This window comes from Solanum pennellii, chromosome 10 (assembly GCF_001406875.1).
Source record: "Solanum pennellii chromosome 10, SPENNV200".
NCBI lineage: Eukaryota > Viridiplantae > Streptophyta > Magnoliopsida > Solanales > Solanaceae > Solanum > Solanum pennellii.
In genome coordinates this window covers 895228-919657 of record NC_028646.1, presented here as the reverse complement: position 1 = coordinate 919657, position 24430 = coordinate 895228, and the positions used below count along the sequence as shown (strand labels likewise).

Here is a 24430-nt window from a genome sequence, read left to right as displayed (position 1 = left end):
GTACATTTTAGTAAATAATTATTGATTTTAGCGATACTTTTTATTTATTACCATTTATAGCAATATTATGTTAAATATGCAATATGAATTAAAAGTGAATTATGTATGCAATATATATGAATTATAATTGTTTTTTGAAATATATTATGTTTGTTTGGTAAAAATTTGACACATTGTATTATAAATGTAGTAAAATATGTGATAAATGTATTATCCATCATTAAAACTTGTATTATATGTGAATAATAAATTGTTCTTTGTAATATGTATTGACTTGTATTATAAATGAATTAAAATTGATCAAGTGAAAAAAAATATATTATTGCAATAAATGGTAAATATTTTTTTATTATAGTATATTTATGTAAGTTTCCCGTACGAAACAAAAAAACAAGACAGTCTCGAGTTTGATTTTTAGGAATTAAAAATTTTCGGACTTCTCAATATGTCTTGCATATACTAAATTCAAATTATTCGAACGTCAAAATTAATATCACATAGGTTAACATTGAAAATAAATAAAATTAAGATAGCATTGACATTAAAAAAAGATTTAACTTATATGCAAGCATCCTAAAATTTATCACATTTACTTTAGTTTAAGTAATTAATATACAGCATTAATCCCAAAATTTATATAATTTTTACAGATCTTTTTTCCTTTTCTTATTTTTTCTTATTTTTTTAATTTTTATTTTATGGTAAACCTCAATTTATCTCATTTTGTTTTTTTTTTCTTTCCTCCTTTATTTTCTCCTTGTGCCTTCATCCATGCAGATTTGATTTCTCTCATTTTTTTTTTCATTTTTATCGTAAAACTCTGTGTTTTTCCTCTCATTAATTTGATACAAACAACAAAATATACAAGAGGAGAAAGCATAGAGAAATTAGAGAGCAAGAACAAATATATATATATAAGCCATTTCAACCCAATTCTTTCATATTGAAACCCTAAAGGCTTCATCTTTGTAAGTATTGATAATTGTTTTTTTTATCTAATCGTCTGATTTTCGAAATTTACTGGCTCAATTAATTTAGATTCGGGCTATGTTAGGCCCGGCCCATTCAAGAGGAAAGCCTATTACTAGGATTTTTTTTTCATTTCTAGGCTCGAATTTTGTATTATTAATAATAGAGAGATTTCATTCATTCCATGCATCCATGCATGATTTCATCCTTACCAATTTTTTCCTCCATATTTTCTATGATTCATGAAAAAAACCATCAACAAATCTAAATACATTGTTGTTTAGATTTTTTTTTCTTATAAATATACCGCGGGCGCTTGACCGTGAAAATTATTCACTTTTTCCAAAAATTATTTTTTACTTTATTTGATTCATCTTGAAATTTGAAAAAAAGAAGTTTTTGATTTCAAACTGAAAAATGATATTTTGAATATTGATTTGACCATGAAATACACATAAGTGTCGAAGTATTGTGAGTAATTTGGAGTGAAAAAACGTGAAAAAACCCTTTTGTTGTTTTTCAAATTCTTGAAAATTCTGGAATTCAACTTCAAGTTGAAGTTCAAAATTTTATGGCCAAACGTGTTTTCCGAAAAAAGTAAATTGTTTTTATACTCTTCAATCTACATTTCAGAAAAGCTATTCAACTAACACCTTCTATTGATCTAATATTGAATTGTCATTCTATTACTTAAATTCATTATTAATCTACTTAATCACATTTGATTTTGATAGTGTGAGCATTTCATCTAATTTAAAATCTTTAGAAAAAGTATGCTTTTTATAATTTGCATTCTTATGTATTGATAGTGTATTTGCATAGTTTGTTTCATGGATACATGAATTTTTGAATTTTTAACCAAACTAAGCCATTATATAAAACAATTTCCCAAAGTAATACATTTTTCTAAAATTTTACAAAACTAGTATAAACGTATTTCACAGTAACGTTTTAGGGTATATTTTTTTTAAAAAAAACTAACAGCATTAGGTTGATATACGTTACTGTAAGTAACGTTTTACTCCTAAAACGTTATTTTCAGTAACGTTTTACTAACGTTTTACTCCTAAAACGTTACTGTGAGTAACGTTTTAAGAGTAAAACGTTACTGTGAGTAACGTATATCAATCTGACGCCATCAACTTTTAAAAAATAAAATATATCCTAAAACGTTACTGTGGAATACGTTTATACTAGTTTTGTAAAATTTTAGAAAAACATATTATTTTGGTGAATGGCTTTATATAATAGCTTAGTTTGGTTAAAACCTCCATGAATTTTCTTGTTGTTATACACCTCGATAACGTAAAGAACTTTTACACTATCTATCAAGTCGCGAATATATATCCATTCTTATGTACTGATAGTGTATTTGCATCGTTTGTTTCATGGATACATGAATTTTCTTGTTGTTATACACCTCGATAACGTAAAGAACTTTTACACTATCTATCAAGTCGCGAATATATATCCATTGTAATATAACCAAATAATGTAGGCATTTCATTTTTATCATCTTCGATATATTAGTTATACTCATTCTCTTAACTATGTGTTCCATGATGCATTTTTGAAGAAAAACTTAATTATGTAATTTTCAGTAATGGTAGGACAAACTAAGTTCGAGGTGCTAGCTTAGCTTGTTCAAAAGCATAACAATCAACTTGGCTTCTGTGAAGAATGGAGTTTGATACTTATCCTATCAATCGTTGCTCCAAAAGGAACGAGAAGATCTATCAAGAATGGTTTAGTTCTGCTGATTCGGGTTTGTTCTCTCTCTGTCTCTTGCGCGTGCGATCTCATCATCATTCTCATTTAAATATGTGCATGTGGATATGAATCCATAATTTAAATTTAAACGGTTCGACTTTCAAGAGTTTTTAGAATTGAAACACATTATGAGTTTAAAATGCTTCAAGTTTTAACATTTTTTGAATTTAATGGTATCACAGATGGAGATGGACGTCTCATCGGAAAGGATGCCACCAGATTCCTTGCGATGTCAAACTTGCCTCGTGAAGATCTCAAGCAGGTTCTTCTATCTGTGCATAATTCTTTTCAAACAAGCCCTTCATTTCTTCGGTGTTTCTTTGATTATGTGTAGCCTAATAGTTGTTTTTGACTTATATACGGCCTTTTGTTACGACTATGAAGCTGATGCACTATTACTGTACATATTTTATGCATTTAATACCTATGTCTAATCAAATCGTTGTACTTCTCTGTTTTTCCGAAGGTCTGGGCAATTGCAGATTCCAAACGGCAAGGATATCTTGGTTTTAAAGAGTTTATAACTGCAATGCAGGTACTAGCTCTTTCTGTGGACTCTCATTCACCTTTTATAGTTAATTTTCTTCCCTATAAACTGCAGATCATTCTTTGCATTTCACTATGTAGTTGGTTTCTTTGGCTCAAGCTGGCCATGCTGTGACGAGTGATTTCTCAAATGCTGACGGTAAGCTATGTAGCTTCAACTATAACCAAACAGTATACTAGTAATGTTAGTTATCACATGACTGCAACTACAAAAATAACTATGGCTCAGTTTCAAACAAGTTGGGATTGGCTAGATGAATTCTAACTTCTCCCGTTAACACCTTTACTCATGATAGTTTACCTACGGGCCAGTACATCTGTAGGTCGACACACAAATGTGGTCAATTTTTCATCTGAAAAATTTGTTGATTGTTCGTTATGGCATGTATTGGCCTTCTTTAGCAAGCAGAATTTGTTATCTTATTCTGGTCTTATAATTTGAAAAATTTCAATCCAATGCAGTTGATTTCGAGAATTTACAGCCACCTACAATGGAAGGTCTGGACGGACTTCTCGCTGTAAGTATGCCAGCTAGATTCATTTTTTTCTTTTACCATCTATTGCTTAACTGTTACTGCAAATGTTTTACAGAAGAAGAAGCGCGTGGCCAAATGGGTACCTGAAAGCAATGGTAATGTTACTTCAGTACATCCAATAAGATTTCTATTTTTATTTGTTTGCGTTCTTGGGAAATTGGGAAGGGGGAGTGAATGGATTCTCTGCATTTAACTAATTGAATTGAGAAGCAGGCAGTCTTTCGCTATCTTCCCGAGCTAATTGGTTTTCATCGTCAAAATCTGCAAAGAAGGTGAGTGTGGTACCACCAATATGAATCTAGTTCTTCTACCACGCTGATTTTGCATTAAATCTGCATGAATTTCAAGAGACTGTAAGTCTTTTGAGACAAAACTTTCTTCCTCGTGATTTTAGTGTTACTCATCCTATTTTAACACCTTCAATCACCTTAGTTTCACATGACAAGTCGTCTAGAGTTTGAAATAAGATGTGGCCAAACCATCTCAAGTATCTTCTCTCATTTTTTTTCTGTGTCCTATAAACTCTCAAATATTGCATGTTCTTCTTAAGTAATGCACTTTTCAGATACTTATCTGTTATAACTTCCGAAGATTAGCTTTTTGTTCAAATGGTTTCATATTTTAGCTGTATATGTGGTATCCTTTTCTAGGAGTACCTTTCTACACTATCTTCATTCCAAATTACGTGACAAACTTCTGTTAGGCAATGTCTTAAGATGATCGACAAACTTATAAACTATAATTATATTCTATATAACTTTCACAGTGTACAAGTGGGACTTCATTTGATAACTACAATATAAACATGACAGCATGTACTCCCTATGAAGCTAACTTGTGAACAATTATCGTGGTCCTCGTCTGTCAATGAAAACTGTTCTTTTATTTGATGTCATAAGCTATCTGTTGAAATTATTGAATGGGAATGTCCTTTTCCCAAACGGCCCCGAACACATCCTATAGCATTCCATTGGTATGTATATTTATTTTGCTCCTGGAGTGATGCTTGGTCCTTTTCATTTGCCTTTCAGGTCCCTTCAAACTATGTCACATCAATAACCGATGGACTGAAGAAGTTGTACGCCAAAAAACTAAAGCCACTGGAAGTTGCATATCACTACAGTGATTTTGTCTCTCCTTTATTGGTAGGAGCTGCATTTCAGTTTAGCTATGCTTATTAAACAAATAGGAAAATATCTTAAATTCCGTTATTGGTATCATGATGACGGTGATGCGTATAGATGAATTAACTTCTTTATTCTTCTATGTTTGGTAGGCAAATAGTGATTTTGATGCCAAACCAATGGTGATGCTTTTGGGTCAATACTCCACTGGCAAAACAACCTTCATTAAACATTTACTCAGATCCAGCTATCCAGGTTAGCAAAAATGATTCTTGGCGTAACTGGTAGGTCACGCGTTCGGGCTATGGAAACAGCCTCTTGGTGCTCATTTTGTGATTCTTTTATGTCCATAGGTGCTCATATTGGACCGGAGCCTACAACAGACAGATTTGTTGTCGTCATGGTACTTTTACTTGTCTGATTTGTATGGACTACTGTGTTCACTCGCTTATTATCCTTCTTGGTATGGTGCCGAGTAGAAGAAATATTAATACTGTTTTTGTTAATAGTAGCCGTTTACTTTAGACGATGTTTTTATGATTCTATAAGAGAACTACTATTTTTACTATAATTAGAAGTACTAAATCATTTGTTTGGCAATCGTTCACTTTAACCGAGGCAGGTTCAGGACTTGAAGTTTATGCGTTCCTACATCGACCTCAAGTTAATATACTGTTATAATTGAATTCACCATCAAATATTTATAGATGTTTAGTGGATTTCTTAGTACGTACACATGATTTGGCAAAAAAGTATTGGGTTCACGTGAACTCATAAGTTGCACTGTGTATTATACAGAATGGACCTGATGAAAGAAGTATCCCAGGGAACACAATTGCTGTTCAAGCAGAAATGCCATTTAGTGGTTTGACATCGTTTGGAACAGCGTTTTTGTCAAAGTTTGAATGTTCTCAAATGCCTCATCCTGTGAGTATGACTCTTCGTTAATCGTGTTGTATATGGAAACAATTGTTTTTATATAGAAACTGAATGATTTCCTTCTATGTCATGTGGAAAAAGCTGTTAGAGAATATCACATTTGTCGATACACCTGGAGTTCTATCAGGTGAAAAGCAACGAACACAGAGGAGCTATGACTTTACAGGGGTGACGTCCTGGTTTGCTGCTAAATGTGATCTCATTCTGCTTTTATTTGATCCTCACAAACTTGATATTAGCGATGAATTCAAACGTGTGATTGCATCTCTTCAAGGACACGATGATAAGATTCGTGTGGTATTGAACAAAGCTGACAAAGTTGATACCCAACAAGTAAGGCATATTATTTTATTTTTCGTTCATGTTCACGACCTCTTTATAGACTGCTAAATTTTGTTTTCTTAATTGGTCACCATTGCAGCTTATGAGGGTTTATGGAGCTTTGATGTGGTCTTTAGGGAAAGTTCAGAATACCCCTGAAGTATCACGTGTCTACATCGGGTATGATCTCTATATTTTCGATTAAAACATGATTCATTTCGATGGGAGTATTATAGCAAACTAAATATGATTAAGTGGCACAAAATGATAATGTGAGCGTTTAAGTCCCACATCGGTTGGTTTAAGGGTCCTTTGGTCTCCTTATATGGTTTTGGACAATCATCCCCGCTCATGAGCTAACCCTTTTGGGGTTGAGTTAGGTTCAATATCCGTTTCTTTACATGGTAGCGGAATCAGGCCTACCCTATATTCATTGTTTCCAATGTTTGGCCCCTGTCTTGTATTGTCCATGCCCCAAATGTACGATCCCACATTGGTCGGTTTAAGGATCATTTGGTCGTGTGAGTGCCCAAATGTACGATCCCACATTGGTCGGTTTAAGGATCATTTGGTCGTGTGTCAGATTCTCCAAATATAGTAGTGCAATTTTTCATAAAGTCTATGGATGTTTTGGCTTTTACAGATCATTTAATGACAGTCCTATAAATGAGGATCTCACAGGGCCGTTGGGGAAAGAACTTTTCGAAAAGGAACAAGATGATCTCCTTACAGACCTGAAAAACATACCTAAAAAGGCTTGTGATCGCCGTGTAAGTTCACAATCTCTGAATGTGATCCTAAAATATTTTTTTTGCTCATAAACTGTGCTTTCGATTTGAGTTGAGCTTACATGAGGAGAAGCGATCAGTGACGTTTATATAACTGATCCCAACTTATTTGGAACTGATGCACAATTATTGTTGTAAACTATGCTTCTGATTTTACATCAAACAAAAGATGAAAGTAGTCAGATTTTGTTGCGTACAGATAAATGAATTCGTAAAACGTGCTAGAGCTGCAAAACTACATGCTTATATGCACAATTATTGTTGTAAACTATGCTTCTGATTTTACATTAAACAAGAGATGAAAGTAGTCAGGTTTTGTTGCGTACAGATAAATGAATTCGTAAAACGTGCTAGAGCTGCAAAAGTACATGCTTATATCACAAGTCACCTGAAAAGGGAGATGCCCGCTATGATGGGCAAATCGAAGACACAGAAAAGACTGATCGATAACTTGGCTGATGAATTCGTTAAGGTATCTTTTACCCCTTACACTAACTTTATATGGACTTATTAGTACGTTGCTCAGACTCTTCAAAAATGTCTGGTATGTGCCGGATCCTCCAAAACTAGTGCATTTTTGAACGATTTGACACATCTATGTCTTTAATGTTATTCATTCTTCCAAACAGATTCAAAAAGAACACCATCTACCACCTGGGGATTTTCCAGATGTTCAACATTTTAGAGAAATTCTAAGTGGTTATAACATTGACAAGTTTGAGAAATTGAAACCCAAGTTGATACAAGCTGTTGATGATATGCTTGGTTATGACATTCCTGAACTTCTCAAAAATTTCAAGAATCCATACGAGTAACTAGGTACCTAGAGTACCGAGTTATATCTCCCAGTGAGGGAGCCAGAAATTCATACAAAGAGATTCAAATAATACTCTAATCACAAATAGGATTTGAATGATTCACATATAACCAAAAATATTTATTTTTATCCTATTTGTGCACTATGATTTTCTGATGAAGGGGATTCAATTTAATCCTTTTTGCTCCCTTTAGGTGTATAGTTTGGAATGTGGTTGTGTTGTTTTGATCATAACTAATTTTATTAAATTTATAATATTAAGAGTATAAAATACTCTTGAACTATCGAATTTGGTACAAAAATATCTGTCGTTAACCTTTTAGCTCCAACTTACCCCCGACTTCAATGTATGGGCACTAAATTGCCCCTGTTTATTTATTACGTGACACATCTTTATTGGTCGTTGTTAAAATGAATCTTATTTCACAATTCGTATCTGGACACATTTGAATATGAAGAAATAAAATAAGTAATATGCAAATCAAAGTATAAAGAATTAACCACGCAAATCTCACCTTTTAGTTTACTTATTACCATTATCCCTTATAAGTTTTACAAATTTTCAAAATTCCTCATTTTCACACGTCATATTAATGTATCTCACGCATTAAATTAGTGTATCTCACGTATCGGATTAGTGTATCTCGCGCATCAGATTAGTCTATCTTGCGCATCAGATTACTGTATCATGTATAAAATGTACCTCGCATATCATATTAGTGTGTCTTGCACATCAGATTAATGTATCTCACGCATCAAATTAGTGTATCATGTATAAAATGTAACGTATCTTACTTAACGATCAATGTATCTCGCACATTAGATTAATGTATTAGCGCTTATATTATTGTATTCGTTTTGAATTTTTTTTGTAATTATCAACTTTTGAGGAATATATTGTAATTTCGCCTAAAAAGTATGTGGTTTATGTAATTTGTCCTATTAAATATGATACAATTGTTTGGGCTGATGCTGGATGAGCCCGTTTGGGTTAACCCACTGTTAGTACGAGTACAATTTGCATCAAATAGCCATGTTTAGGTATATACTATTTAAGTCGTATTTAATTCTCTCAAAGTACATAACTCATAGTCAGTTTTGTATTTTAAGCGGATTTTCACTAATGAATTCAAATACGAAAAAGTAAACGCACAAATAACTTTCATTATTATTATTTATATAATGTAATTTGTCGTCGAACGAAGTTATCCTACGGGAATCTGTTCCTTGTGGATAAAAGTTAAACAGTTTGTAAATTGTGTCTAGGTTTTAAATAATGGTGCTCCAACTCTCTATCTTACTACTTGACCCGATTGAAACGACCCGTCGGGTCACTGTCCTCGGCGAGACTGCGCATTGTAGCTTTTACGCTTTCATACAATTTTCTCTCTCTACCCTCCGCTTAGGTTTTAATCTCTCCATTCCATCGCCGCTCCGCCGCCGTTCACCGCTTCAGAGTTCGTCAGACGTAGCTGTGCTAGCAGTTACTCTTCGCCTGAAAAACTGACCGAGATAGACGAATTTCTGGGTTCGCAGCTGGATTTAACCTAGAGTAACCGGAGCTAGTAGAAAGATGAGTATAGTACCGAAAGAGACAATAGAAGTGATATCACAAAGTATAGGTGTAAGCAATTTATCACCAGATGTCTTGCCTGCTCTGGCCGTCGATGTCGAATACCGTATTCGAGAGATTATGCAGGTAACTCCTTTTACACACACAGTCTGTTTATACTAACAAAAACACACATTTCCTTTGGAATAACAAGATATGGATGGTTTGATATTCGAGATTACTTTTGGAACATAAGCATGGTGGAGTTTTGACTCTATTTTTTTGTTGAGGTTATTGCGCATCTAATTTGCATAAATTTTTGTATGATACTGTAGGAAGCTATTAAATGTATGCATCATTCGAAGAGAACTACGTTATCTACTGATGATGTGGATGCTGCACTTAGCTTGAGAGGTGTAGAGGTACCTTTTCTGTTTTATACCAGCCTATGTTGCCCGGGATCTTCAAATGTGTTGATGATTGTGTGTCGGATCCTCCAAAGGTAGTGCATTTTTGGAGGAGTCAACTCGGAAGCAGCAATACTTTTGGAGAGCCCAAACGACATAGGCTATAGCTGATTTATCTAAGTTTGCAATTGTGCTGTAATTGCTTGTTCTTTTATGTCTGTCTTGTGTTGGGCAGCCAATATATGGCTTTGCTTCAGGAGATCCGTTAAGGTTCAGGAGAGCAGCTGGACATAAGGATTTGTTCTACATTGAAGAGAAGGATGTAGAATTCAAAGATGTAAAGAACTTTGATATATGAGGTTTTAACAGATTTAGTTTGTGAATTTATTGAAGTGATACTCATAGTAAGTTGTCGTGTTTTGTGGTTTAGGTGATCGAAGCTCCTTTGCCGAAAGCACCGCTAGATGCTGCTGTTGTTGCCCATTGGTTAGCTATAGAAGGAGTACAACCTGCTATTCCTGAAAACCCTCTGCCTGAAGGTCCGCATCTTGTTACAACCTTATCTGCAATTAGCTTGTCTGGATGTTTTGGGATTTGATTTTACTCTAGCCATCTGATTTTTTTTGGGTCATGCGTAGTGTTTTTCCTACTGATTCCCATTCTCTTAGTTTGCCTCCTGCCTTTAATTTTTTTCTTTTCCTCACAACTGCTACAAAATGAGAAGTATTCTTGTAGTATTAGTACTAGTTAAAATTTGTATTTAATTTCAATATTCCAGACTAACAGATTAGTTTATCACAGTCTTAGCTATGCCGTCTGATAATAGAAATGCCGAGTATAAGGAGGATGGAGTTCCTGTTGATATTAAAGTACCTGTTAAGCATGTCCTATCGCGTGAGCTTCAGGTATAATTGTACCAAAATGTTTGTATCCTTTTTGCCCATATTTATCCTTATGCATCATTTTTTTTTTGCAGCTCTATTATGAAAAAATTAAAGAGCTTACAGTGAATAGATCTAATCCCTTTCTCTTTAAAGAAGCTCTACAAAGCTTAGCAACAGACTCAGGGATTCATCCAGTAGTACCTTACTTTACATATTTTGTATCTGATGAGGTAATTGTAGTCAATTTAAGCCTAGTTCATGTAACATTTATGGGTGATGGACAATGATCTAATGATAGTCTGTTACATGTCAGGTTTCTCGGAATTTGAACAATTTTCCTCTCCTTTTCGCTTTGATGCGACTACTCTGGAGCCTTCTCCAGAATAAGCAAGTACATATTGAACCATATGTGAGTCTATTGCTGATGTTGGTGTCAAATACTTCTTACTTTATGAAGTAGGTTTAGGATAATTTATAAACTTTTCTGATGATGATTGGACTGGTTAAACTTTGTTGTTTTTGAAATCACTTAAAAATGACAATAAAAAAGGGGAGTACGTATATGTTAGAGAAAAGAGTGGGTTTAATTGCATTAGTTAATTTATTTAGTTTGAATAAGCTGTGTTAGTTTACTTTGTTCATAAAAGCAGTGTTATATACATAATGGATGGCTTGGCTTTGGCTTCAACCATGCAGCTTCGATTCTTGGTGTTTTCTAATTTTCCCGTGGCTGATCTGATAATTTTCTCCTCCATGCGACTTTCTATTCCTTTTTTTAAATAATTTAGTTATTTTGCTGAGTTTATCTCCAGCTGCACCAGTTGATGCCTTCTATAATGACATGCCTTGTTGCAAGAAGGTTGGGAAACAGATTATCTGACAATCATTGGGAACTTAGGGACTTCTCAGCTACGTTGATTGCTTTAATATGCAAGAGGTAAGGATCACTCAATTCTCACATTTGGAAGCTACAGAAAGAATGGATCTGCTCCATATGCCGTTGCTTCTATGCTGATCAAGCTATTTACTCCTACTGAATTTATCCTGTTACATGTTGCGCTTTTCTCCCTTTTCCTTGTTTGCTGCCCACATGAGAAGGTGGTTGTTTGCTAGTGCATGTTCTGTATAGTTGTTGGCAATTCCAACACATGTTTTTTCTAGTTTGTGCTTTAATAGACTCTATTGAACTTATTTTTCAGTTTCATGATATTTGTAATACTGTAATAGTTCCATCTTTATCAACTGGGGCTGTCTTGTTCACAAGTAAAACCAGTGCAGATATGGTCGTGTGTACCACAATCTCCAGTCACGTGTCACCAGTACTTTGCTGCATGCTTTTCTGGATCCAACTAAAGCGCTGCCACAACATTATGGAGCAATTCAAGGGCTCGCAGCTCTTGGACCTGGTGTGGTATTTCCTTGTTCTCCCTGTTCTTCCTTTCCATCTTATTTGCTGCTACTAAATTTTGAAGTGTAAGTTACCATTCTAAAAATAAAAATTGAAGTGTAAGCAGCAATTGGTGATATATTCTAATTTTGTATGTACAGGTTCGCCTACTTGTGCTGCCAAATCTTGAGGCTTATTTGCAATTACTGGAACCCGAAATGCAGCCCGAGAAGCAAAAAAATGAAATGAAGAGGTTTGAAGCTTGGCGTGTGTATGGAGCCTTGATGGTCAGTTGTCTTGAATGTTTAATGTGTCTTTCTTCATTATTTTGTCCAATCATTTCAATGTGATATTGAATACAGTGAAATGTGACTTCTCTAACTTTAATTGTTAGATATTTTGGTATCACTGCAATTAGTCTCCTAATTATGTAATGGCTTCGCAGTGTGCTGCTGGTTTATGCATCTACGAGCGCTTCAAGTTGCTTCCAGCTTCACTATCTCCATCCACTCGCACATTCTTGAAGAGTAAATGGAAAGTCTCAACTACATTGTCGTCGGGTATGTCCTGGTCTTTTCTTTACTTATTCTATTCTTTCCCATAGAGGAATCTATAACTAGAACTTGTAATTCTTTTTCCTTGTGAACTTTTTTGTATGTTTATTAAATATGTTCTGCCTCTTGGAGTGTCGGTCAATATTTTTGAAATAGGTAACTTTGTATCATATCACAAAAAAGTACCTGGTTTGTACTTAAACCATTATGTACAAATGTCTCCTTTTCCACTTGTTTCAGTCTATGTTGAGTCTTTTTTTTAGAAAGACAATCTATATTAAGTCTAAAACATCAATTATTGATACAATGTCATTGGAGTATAATTCTCTTTCCCAATAGGATCATGTCATCATTCCGACCCTGTCCATATACTTTTATTTCTCATAAATTATCATATCTATTGCTTCGATGCATGAACATATTTCGGTCCCTTTTTCAGTGACTTTCGTGTTTAATATCGACTAGTCTATTAATTCCAAGACTATCCAATTTTCATACTAGATTTTGAGCACTTATTGGTGACTGTGCACCGTGAAGAAGTTTATATGGAGCAACCGCCTAATTTTGTTGCTTAGGGGAGTTTAGTAGCCTTGTATGTCAATTGAGTAAGTCACTCTATGGTTCGACACAGTCTTTTGAAACTTGGTTTAAAAAGTCCAACACTATAATTTAGGAATCGGAAAAGGGTCAAAATTGCCCCTAAACTATGTGAAATAGACCACTTATACCCTTCGTTACATTATGAGATAAAAAATGCCCCTACTGTTATCCTAAGAGACCACATATACCCTTAGAAGTTAACACCTCATATTTTTATTGACTTGGCAAGCCACGTGGGACGAATCTTTCCACTTAAGCATTGTCAACTAGGATTCACTACAAAAGAACTAGATCTTTAGTGGCGACAATAGCCACCAAAAAAGTAGTGGTGGACATTCGGTAATTCGGTTTCGGTTCTTGTACAACGTGTACCGAACATCGGATCGAAATAATTCGGTTCGATTCGGTTTTGTTATTTCAATTTTTTTAACGGGCTTGCTTAGTGGGCTTTTTAAAATTTAAAATTTTACAATTTTTTTGTTTGATTTTTCAGCTTAATGGGCTAAAAATAGTTACATCAAAGAAGTGCATTAGTCTTTTACTTTTACTTTTTAATTTTATATTATAATATTTATTATTTAACTTTAATAATTAATATAATATAAATATATAATAATATTATAATATAATATATTTTGGTCGAAATGCCGAATAACAAAAAACTACATACTGAAAATCAAATCGAAATATTGAAAAATACAAAAACGTATACCGAATCGAAAATCGAATACTGAAAAAATTTGGTTTTGTTCGGTGTTTCGGTTTTCCGGTGTTTATGCCTAGTCCTACATAAAAGCCCAAAAAATTGACAGTAAAAGTTTTTAACATTAAATTTTAATTTTGTTTTTTTTTCTTCATTGTTTTTAAAAAAACAAAAATGATATCGATTTAGTAGGAGTTTGAAGAACTGTATGTTTTATTTTTATGTTAATAAATGTATGAAATGTACAATGATGCATTATATAGTAGGAGATGTGAATCGAGAAGTCATTGTCATGATTTTTTGTAATAATATTGGGTGTTCTAAAAAATTATTGATATTGCAAGTTATTTATTTTAGAAAACTAGGTAGCAATCGAAAATAAATTATCATATTTTTTGGTTGAAAAAATATGTTTTACTAGCGAATGGTTGTTGGAGCTTTGTTCGTCACTAAAAATCACTCATACCTTTAGTGACAATATTTTGGGATTTTCTAGCAACTTTATCGCCACTAAAGGTCAAGTTCTTTTGTAGTGAATCTTAGTTGGCAACGTTAGGTGGAGGAGTAAGTCCCATGTGGCATGCCACGTCACTAAAAAATTGGAGTGTTAAACTCTTGAGTGTATTTGTGGTCTCCTAGGATAACGGCGGGGTATTTTTGATCCCAAAATGTAATGGAGGGTATAAGTGATCTATTTCGTATAATTCAGGGGCAATTTTGACCCTTTTCCGTTTAGAAATTAATCACTTAGTGTTGGGAAAAGGGTCAAAAATGCCCTTAACGTATTGAAAATGGTTCAAAAATGCCCTTCTTTCACCTACTGGATCAAAAATGCCCTTCCATCCACCTATTTGGATAAAAAATGCCCTTCCATCCACCTATTTGGATCAAAAATGCCCTCAAGGTTAAGTTTAAGCTTAAAATTATCCTTCCTTTTAACAGAAGCTGATGTGGCAGAAATGATTTTTAAAAATTAAATATGTGGCATTATTATTATTTATCCACATGCAATCAACTAAACCCAATTTCATTCACAGTCATACCCATTAACCCAAAATCATTTATAATTAAAAGACCCAATACTTTCTTCATTTTCCTTCTCCAAAATTATTTGGAGGAATTAATTAAATACTAATTCTCAAGATATGTTGAATTTTACTTGGTTTCAATATTCTACAGTCCCGTTTTCTAGCACAGCCTTGTACATTATACTTGTCCCTACTGGCTCTCAAAACGTAAGCAAATGCTGGTAGATGTGAGCAATGTTTCTTATTCCAGTTCCCTTTCTCCATCAACGTTACAAATGAACCTATTTTCTGCTCTGTATGCACTTGAATGCTTCTGATAACTTGTCGCCAAGTCAGATTTTGCTAATGATGATGACCCAATTGAGATTTTTCTCTTTTTGACTCGATGCTTCTGATAATTCGTTGCCATCTCCATGCTTTTGTTTTTTAAAATAAATTCATGACCTTAACCAATTACTCTTCCGAGGATGATGTTGGTGATGCCCAACACTTTATTAATTCACCAAATAATTTTGGAAAAGGAAGATGAAGAAAGTGATGGGTTTTCAAAAAATGGGTTTGGATTAATGAGTATGACTGATGAAATTAGATCTAATTAATTATATGTGAACCAATAAAATAATACCACATACAAGTTATCATTCTTAAAAAAATAATACCACGTATTTAATTAAAAGAACTTTTTTATGCCACATCAGCTTTCGTTAAAAGGAGGGGTAACTTTAGGCTTAAACTCAACCTTGAGGGTATTTTTAATCCAAATAGGTGGATGAGAGGACATTTTTGATCCAATAGGTGGAAGAAAGGCATTTTTGAACCATTTCCAATACGTTAAGGGCATTTTTGACCCTTTTCCCCTTTGTGTTTTATTGACATTTTGCATCAAATCCAGTATTGCATGAGAAAGACTAAGCACATTCAGATTGACTATTGATTTTGTGAAGTCGAGTGATCAGCTTACAAATATCTCACCAAACACCTTATTTGTCCTCATATTAATTATATTTGTAACCAACTAGGTATGACTTGTATGCACTAACTTGAGGAGAGTGTTAGAATGTAGGGAAAATGGTCAAAAATACCCCTCAACTTTACTTTATTGGTTGACTTTACCCTAACCGTTAAAATGAAGTTAATTTTACCCCTGCCGTTACTAATTTCACCATATCTACCCTCATTTAACGGAAAACCCCAAATTGACTTCTCATTTAAACCCAAAACCCCGACCCAACAGTCTTCTTTTTGCTGCTTCGTCAACATTCATCACGATCGAGCAAAGCCAGCAACTTGATATGTTTCTACCACGACAAGAATGTCAGTAATACAGTAGCATATAACATCGTCTCAGTAGTGTCTGAAGTTAGATTTTTATTGCTTTATCTTTACCTCCTCCTACTCTTTAATCTTTATGTTTTTCATCTGGATTGTGCCCTAAATATGTGGTGGTGTGGAACATTGCTACAAGGACGTTCAGGACTTTCCATGGCATTATTGATAGAGAACATCCCAGAATCATATTACGATGCGGTCTAATAGTGTGATGAATGATTTTGCTACAGGTTTCACCTTCCTTCCCATCACCGACGAGTACAAGTTGGAATCACCGGGTGGAAGCCCCAAAGTTCATGTTAACTGGGAAGGATGGGATTGGATTTAAAATGGAGGATGGATCTTTTAAAAAAAATTCGGGTTAATTTTTTAGTCAATTGGGGCTTTCCGTTAAATGAGGGGTACATATGGTGAATTTAGGGGTAAAACTAACTTCACTTTAACGGCAGAGGGAAAACTAATTTTAGGGGTATTTTTGACCCTTTTCCCTAGAATATAAATAGGTATATACAATCCTACTTAAAATAGAAATAGGAATAGAGTCGAATAAGAATAGTATATAGTTTTCTATTTGGTCAAGGATTGTATTTTAGTATCTATAAATAGGTCTCTGTGTATTATGTAGATACGCAATTCAATAATATTCTTCTCTAATTTTTCTCATAGCTTCAACTTGCTTGTCTTCTGCAATATTTTATCATTTCATCTTTGAATGTATCACTTCTATCATTGCCTCTTGATTTTGTCTCGACAAACACTTACAAAAAGAAAATTTCTAGGCAAACGGAAAGCAAGCTTGGACAACATGATGACCCAGCCTCCACCCAAGAGATTAATGACAGATGGTCCAATTAGTTCAATGACGGCAAATTCTCTGCCAGTAAGCACACAAGGACCAGCTGTTGGATATGCTGTAACCCCTAGGGTTACAGAAACTGGTGTATCTTCAGCATCACATGGTTTGCAGCAAAACGAGAATACGCTGAGGACCAATGGTAGAAGGGATATGACTACTAGTCAAGGTCAAAAAACATCGGTTCCTCTTGATCAGGCCTGGAAGGAAGATCTGGATGCCGTACGGTTGTTGCCATCTCTGTTTGAATGTTTTGGTGAAAGGATGTTTTCTTTTATCCCTTCACCTGAGTTGTCTTTCTTTTTGTGATCCTTGTGGATGGGGGACAGTGGGAATGAATATCAACTGCATTCATTCGCCTTTTTGGGTACATTACTATTTATGTATTATATGTTGCATCTTCTCCTTGAGATGCATCAAGTGTGTTGTTGAAATAGATAGTATGCTTTATCATAACTGTCGTAACTTCTATTTTTGGGCGTTTTGGCGTCTTGAAACACAAATTCATGATTATTGCAGCCTCATTAGTACATGATTTTTTTGAAAAATTCTCACTAGGCTGTTTGCCTTGGAATTTGGAGAGTCCATTCCAAATGGTTTTGGCTCGGCCATGATTGAGGTTGCTTCTTTTTTTCTTTAGTTTCAATGTCTTGGAAGGTCCTTTCCAAACTACTTGGGTTTTGTCATGAATGGTGCAACTTTTACTTTCTTTACGTTAGGGTCAAGAAATGCAAAATCTTTATTATTGGAGCTCCTGATATGTATAAGCACACACACATTGTTTGAAAAATTCTCGTCTGACATGAAAAAAATGAGAAAACTGTCTAATTCTTGTAACATGGTTTCTAAATGTCATAAAAATAATGAGACTTAATGTATTAATTTCCCAACTTCCTATGAAGAGCAAAAGAGCACATTTTCAAGTTAAAATGAGCACCAAAACATGTAAATTTTGATTTTATCGATTTTCATGTGCTATAGTCTATGTATTTTTGGTGATCTGGAGTTCTGGCTTGTTTTTGGTCGAAATATTTCATGGACTTCCGTAAAGACCATAGTAATGGAGCAAGTTGGTATAGAAGAGCAAATGTGCATTTTCAAGTTCAAACGAGCCCAAGCATTAACTATTTTGCCGATTTTCATGTGCTATAGTCCATGAATTTTTTACTATCAAAATTCAACGTGTTTTTGACCATAAATTTTCATGGATGTGCATTAAGACCTTAGCAATGGAGCTAATTGATCCGGAGGGACAAACAGACGCATTTTAAAGTCAATTGAGCCCCAAAGTAGGTAAACACCCATTTTGCCGATTTTCGTATGGTATAGTCCACCAATTTTTGGTGATCTAGAATTCCGGTGTGTTTTTGGCTGAAACATTTCATGGATGTCCGTTAAGACCATAGTAATGGAGCAGTTGGCCCTGACGGTCAAAACGACCCAGTTTGACGGTCAAATGAGCCCAAAGCAGGTAAACCTCCATATTTTGCCAATTTTTGTGTTCTATAGTACATGAACTATAGTATAAGAAAATCGGCGAAATGAGATGTACCTGTTTCGGGGCTCTTTTGACCTTCAAAATAGGTCGTTTTTGGCCGTTAGGGCCAGTTGACTCCATAATTAACGTTTTAACGAACATTCACAATTTTTTGGGCAAAAACGACGTCGAAATTCTGGATCACCAAAAAGATCGTAGACTATAGCTAACGTCTTAACAGATGTCCACGGAAAAATTGGGCAAAAGAACATCGAAATTCCTAATCACCAAAAATTCATGGACTATAGTACACGTAAATTGGTAAAATATGATTTATCTGCTTTGGGACTCGTTTAACCTTAAAAATGAGTTGTTTTGGCTGTCAGGGTCAATTGTCACTATAGCTAACGTCTTAATGAACGTTTACAAAATATCTAGGCAAAAAAGACGTTGAAATTTTGGATCACCGAAAATTCATAAACTATAGCATACAAAAATTGGCAAAATAGAGGATGTACCTACTCCAGGGCTTGTTTGACCTTCAAAATGGGTCATTTTTATCGTCAGGGCCAACTGGTTCAATAAATAACGTCTTAACGGATGTCCATAATAAATTGGGCAAAAAAGACATCAGAATTTTAGATCACCAAAATTTTGTGGACTATAATACATGAAAATTGACAAAATGGGGTTTACCTGCTTTGGACTCGTTTGACCTTCAAAATGGGCTGTTTTGGCCGTCTGGGCTAATTGTCTAAATAGTAACATAATAACGGATGCATATAAAAATTTTGATAAAAAAAGACGTCGAAATTCTGGATCATCAAAAATGCATGGACTATAGTATATGAAAATTGGCAAAATGAGATTTACGTACTTCGGGGCTCGTTTGAACTTTAAAATGGGTCGTCGTGACTGTCAGGACAACTGAATTCATAGCTACCGACTAAATAGACGTCAAAAAAAAATTGTGCAAAAAAGACGTCGAAATTCTAGATCACCAAAAATTCATGGACCATAGCATACGAAAATCGACAAATTGGAGGGTTAACCTGCTCCGAGGCTCGTTTGACCTACAGAATGGGTCATTTTGCACGTCAGCGCCAACATTCTCCATAGCTAACGTCTTAATTGACGTTCACAAAAAATTTAGGCAAAAAAGACGTCTGAATTATGATCACCAGAAATTCATGGATTATAGTACATGAAAATTAGCAAAATGGGGGTTTACATGCTATGAGGCTCGTTTAACCTTGAAAATGAGTCTTTTTGGATGTCAAGGTCAACTTGCTCCATAGCTAACGTCTTAAATGATGTCTACAATAAATTTGGGCAAAAAATATAGCAGAATTTTGAATCACCAAAAATCCATTGATTATAACACACGAAAATTGAAAAAATAGAGGGCGTACCTACTCCAGGGCTTGTTTGACCTTCAAAATGGGTTATTTTTGTCGTCAGGGCCAACTGACTCCATAAATAACGTCTTAACAGATGTCCATAATAAATTGTGTAAAAAAGACATCAGAATTTTTGATCACCAAAAATTTGTGGACTATAATACATGAAAATTGGAAAAATGGGGTTTACCTGCTTTGGAACTTGTTTGACCTTCAAAATTGACCGTTTTGGACGTCTGGGCAATTGTCTAAATATCTAACGTAATAACGGATGCACATAAAAAAATTGATAAAAAAAGACGTCGAAATTCTGGATCACCGAAAATCCATGGACTATAGTACATAAAAATTGGCAAAATGAGATTACATGCTTCGGAGCTCGTTTAAACTTTAAAATGGGTCATTGTGACTTTCAAGACAACTGAATTCATAGCTACCGTCTTAACATACATCATAAAAAAATTAAGCAAAAAGATGTCGAAATTCTAGATCACCAAATATTCGTGGACTATAGCATACGAAAATCGACAAAATGAAGGGTTAACCTGCTCCGAGCCTCATTTGACCTACAAAATGGGTCATTTTGCACGTAAGCGCCAACATTCTCCATAGCTAACGTCTTAATTGACGTTCACAAAAAAATTTAGGCAAAAAAGATGTCTGAATTCTGATCACCAGAAATTCATAGATTATAGCTCATGAAAATTAGCAAATGAGGGGTTTACCTGCTATTGGGCTCGTTTAACCTTGAACATTGGTCTTTTTGGCTGTCAAAGTCAACTTGCTCCATAGATAACGTCTTAAATGACATCTACAATAAATTTGGGCAAAAAAGATAGCAGAATTTTCGATCACCAAAAATCCATGGACTATAACACACGAAAATTAGAAAAATAGAGTGTGTATCTACTCCAAGGCTTGTCTGACCTTCAAAATGGGTCATTTTTGTCGTCAGGGCCAACTGGCTCCATAAATAACGTCTTAACGGATGTCCATATAAATTGGCAAAAAAGACATCAGAATTTTAGATCACCATAAATTTATGGACTATAATAAATGTAAATTGGCAAAATGGGGTTTACTTGCTTTGGAACTCGTTTGACCTTCAAAATGGGCCGTTTTGGCCGTCTGGGCTAATTGTCTAAATATCTAACGTAATAACGTATGCACATAAAAATTTTGATAAAAAAAAAAAACGTAGAAATTCTGGATCACCAAAAATCCATGGACTATAGTACATGAAAATTGGCAAAATGGGATATACGTGCTTTGGAACTCGTTTGACCTTCAAAATGGGCCGTTTTGACCGTCTGGGCCAATTGTCTAAATATATAACGAAATAACGGATGCACATAAAAAAATTGATCAAAAAAGACGTCAAAATTCTGGATCACCAAAAATCCATGGACTATAGTACATCAAAATTGGCAAAATGGGATATACGTGCTTCGGGGCTCTTTCGAACTTTAAAATGGGTCGTTGTGACTGTCAGGACAACTGAATTCATAGCTACCGACTAAATAGACGTCCAAAAAAAAATTGTGCAAAAAAAAACGTCGAAATTCTAGATCACCAAAAATTCATAAACCATAGCATACAAAAAACGAAAAATTGAAGGGTTAACCTGCTCCGAGGCTCGTTTGACCTACAAAATGGGTCATTTTGCACGTCACCTCCAACATTCTCCATAGCTAACGTCTTAATTGACGTTCACAAAAAATTTAGGTAAAAAAGACGTCTGAATTATGATCACCAGAAATTCATGGATTATAGCACATGAAAATTAGCAAAATGAGTGGTTTACATGCTGAGGTTCGTTTAACCTTGAAAATGGGTCTGTGCCAATTGTCTAAATATCTAACGTAATAACGGATGCACATAAAAAAAATTGATCAAAAAAGACGTCGAAATTCTGGATCACCAAAAATCCATGGACTATAGTATATGAAAATTGGTAAAATGGGATTTACATGCTTCGGAGCTCGTTTGAACTTTAAAATGGGTCGTTGTGACTTTCAGGACAACTGAATTCATAGCTACCGTCTAAACAGACGTCCACAAAAAAATTGAACAAAAAATGGCGTCGAAATTCTAGATCACAAAAAATTCATGGACCATAGCATACAAAAATCAACAAAATGGAGGATTAACCTGCTCCGAGCCTCGTTTGACCTACAAAATGGGTCATTTTGCACGTCAGCGCCTACATTCTCCATAGCTAACATCTTAATTGACGTTCACAAAAAATTTAGGCAAAAAAGACGTCTGAATTCTGATCACCAGAAATTCATTGATTATAACACATGAAAATTAGCAAAATGAGGGGTTTACTTGCTATGGGGCTCGTTTGACCTTGAAAATGGGTCTTTTTGGCTCTCAAGGTCAACTTGCTCCATAGCTAACACCTTAAATGACGTCTACAATAAATTTGGGCAAAAAAGATAACAGAATTTTGGATCACCAAAAATCCATGGACTATAACACACGAAAATTAGAAAAATAGAGGGTGCACCTGCTCCGGTGCTTGTTTGACCTTCAAAATGGGTAATTTTTGTCGTCAGGGCCAAATGGCTCCATAAATAACGTCTTAACGGATGTCCATATAAATTGGGCAAAAAAGATATTAGAATTTTGGATCACTAAAAATTTGTGGACTATAATACATGAAAATTAACAAAATGGGGTTAATTTGCTTTGGATCTCGTTTGACCTTCAAAATGGGTCGTTTTTGCCGTCTGGGCCAATTGTTTAAATATCTAACGTAATAACGGATGCACATAAAAAAAATTGACCAAAAAAGACATCAAAATTCTGGATAACCAAAAATCCATTGACAATAGTACATGAAAATTGGCAAAAATGGGATTTACGTGCTTCGGAGCACGTTTGAACTTGAAAATGGGTCGTTGTGACTGTCAGGACAATTGAATTCATACCTACCGTCTAAACAGACATCCACAAAAAAATTGAGCAAAAAAGGCGTCGAAATTCTAGATCACCAAAAATTTATGGATCATAGCATACAAAAATCGACAAAATGGAGGGTTAACCTGCTCCGAGCCTCGTTTAACCTACAAAATGGGTCATTTTGCACGTCAGCGCCAACATTCTCCATAGCTAACGTCTTAATTGACGTTCACAAAAAAATTAGGCAAAAAAGACGTCTGAATTCTGATCAGCAGAAATTCATGGATTATAACACATGAAAATTAGCAAAATGAGGGGTTTACCTGCTATGGGGCTCGTTTAACCTTGAAAATCGGTCTTTTTGGCTCTCAAGGTCAACTTGCTCCATAGCTTACACCTTAGATGACGTCTACAATAAATTTGGGCAAAAAAGATAGCAGAATTTTGGATCACTTAAAATCCATTGACTATAACACACAAAAATTAGAAAAATAGAAGGTGTATCTACTCCAAGGCTTGTTTGACCTTCAAAATGGGTCATTTTTGTCGTCAGGGCCAACTGGCTCCATAAATAACGTCTTAACGGATGTCCATATAAATTGGGCAAAAAAGACATCCAAATTTTAGATCACCAAAAATTTGTGGACTATAATACATGAAGATTGGTAAAATGAGGTTACTTGCTTTGGAATTCCTTTGACCTTCAAAATGGGCCGTCTTGGCCAATTGTCTAAATATCTAACGTAATAACAGATGCTTATAAGAATTTTTATAAAAAAAGACGTCGAAATTTCGGGATCACAAAAAATCCATGGACTATAGTACATGAAAATTGGCAAAATGGGATTTACGTGCTTCAGGGCTCGTTTGAACTTAAAAATGGGTCGTTGTGACTGTCAGGACTACTGAATTCATAGCTACTGTCTTAACAGTCGTCCATAAAAAAATTGAGCAAAAAAGACGTCGAAATTCTAGATCACCAAAAATTCATGGACCAAAGCATACGAAAATCGACAAAATGGAGGGTTAACCTGCTCCGAGGCTCGTTTGACCTACAAAATTGGTCATTTTGCACGTCAGCTCCAACACTCTCCATAGCTAAGGTCTTAATTGACGTTCACAAAAAATTTAGGCAAAAAAGACGTCTGAATTATGATCACCAGAAATTCATGGATTATAGCAAATGAAAATTAGCAAAATGAGTTTACCTGCTATGGGGCTCGTTTAACCTTGAAAATGGGTCTTTTTGGCTGTCAAGGTCAACTTGCTCCATAGCTAACACCTTAAATGACGTCTACAATAAATTTGGGCAAAAAAGATAGCAGAATTTCGGATCACCAAAAATCCATGGACTATAATACATGAAAATTAGAAAAATAAAGGGTGCACCTACTCCGGGGCTTGTTTGACCTTCAAAATCGGTAATTTTTTTCATCCGAGCCAACTGGATTCACAGATAAAGTATTAACAGACGTCCACAGTAAAGTTTGGAAAAAAAGACATTAGAATTTTGGATCACCAAAAGTTTGTGGACTATAA

The 24430-nt window shown here is 34.7% G+C and overlaps 2 protein-coding genes across 4 annotated transcripts; both read left to right on the top strand.

Moving 5' to 3' along the window:
* Positions 1 to 761: 761 nt before the first annotated feature.
* On the top strand, positions 762 to 8094 carry LOC107001829 (EH domain-containing protein 1-like). Of its 3 annotated transcripts, XM_015199790.2 has the most exons (17): positions 763 to 968; positions 2571 to 2734; positions 2922 to 3001; positions 3206 to 3274; positions 3367 to 3424; positions 3748 to 3803; positions 3877 to 3916; positions 4035 to 4093; positions 4853 to 4966; positions 5098 to 5200; positions 5299 to 5348; positions 5744 to 5872; positions 5966 to 6217; positions 6306 to 6385; positions 6849 to 6975; positions 7322 to 7465; positions 7623 to 8094. In XM_015199790.2, exons 2-17 carry the CDS (start codon positions 2650 to 2652, stop codon positions 7806 to 7808), a joined length of 1632 nt encoding a protein of 543 aa, XP_015055276.1. In that variant the 5' UTR covers positions 763 to 968; positions 2571 to 2649; the 3' UTR covers positions 7809 to 8094. The 3 variants fall into 3 exon arrangements, with proteins under 3 accessions (XP_027768066.1, XP_015055276.1, XP_027768067.1); XM_027912265.1 differs by lacking the exons at positions 7322 to 7465; positions 7623 to 8094 and adding an exon at positions 7193 to 7296 and having other exon boundaries at positions 762 to 968; XM_027912266.1 differs by lacking the exons at positions 763 to 968; positions 2571 to 2734; positions 2922 to 3001 and having other exon boundaries at positions 3341 to 3424; positions 7623 to 7877.
* Positions 8095 to 9132: 1038 nt separating this feature from the next.
* Positions 9133 to 17655, top strand: LOC107031831 (transcription initiation factor TFIID subunit 6). Its single transcript, XM_015233316.2, has 12 exons — positions 9133 to 9509; positions 9698 to 9784; positions 10005 to 10106; positions 10200 to 10308; positions 10571 to 10674; positions 10746 to 10883; positions 10967 to 11062; positions 11466 to 11590; positions 11932 to 12064; positions 12202 to 12327; positions 12486 to 12600; positions 17034 to 17655. The coding sequence occupies exons 1-12, from the start codon at positions 9384 to 9386 to the stop codon at positions 17414 to 17416; spliced, it is 1644 nt and encodes a 547-aa protein (XP_015088802.1). The 5' UTR covers positions 9133 to 9383; the 3' UTR covers positions 17417 to 17655.
* Positions 17656 to 24430: the final 6775 nt, after the last annotated feature.

Coding starts and splice junctions, on each gene's coding strand:
- LOC107001829 (XM_015199790.2), top strand. CDS start 2,650: ATGGAGTTTGATACTTATCCTATCAATCGTTGCTCCAAAAGGAACGAG. Junction 4,094..4,852: donor CGTCAAAATCTGCAAAGAAG/GTGAGTGTGGTA, acceptor TTTGCCTTTCAG/GTCCCTTCAAACTATGTCAC. Junction 7,466..7,622: donor TGGCTGATGAATTCGTTAAG/GTATCTTTTACC, acceptor TCTTCCAAACAG/ATTCAAAAAGAACACCATCT.
- LOC107031831 (XM_015233316.2), top strand. CDS start 9,384: ATGAGTATAGTACCGAAAGAGACAATAGAAGTGATATCACAAAGTATA. Junction 10,884..10,966: donor CATATTTTGTATCTGATGAG/GTAATTGTAGTC, acceptor GTTACATGTCAG/GTTTCTCGGAATTTGAACAA. Junction 11,591..11,931: donor ATTGCTTTAATATGCAAGAG/GTAAGGATCACT, acceptor AAACCAGTGCAG/ATATGGTCGTGTGTACCACA.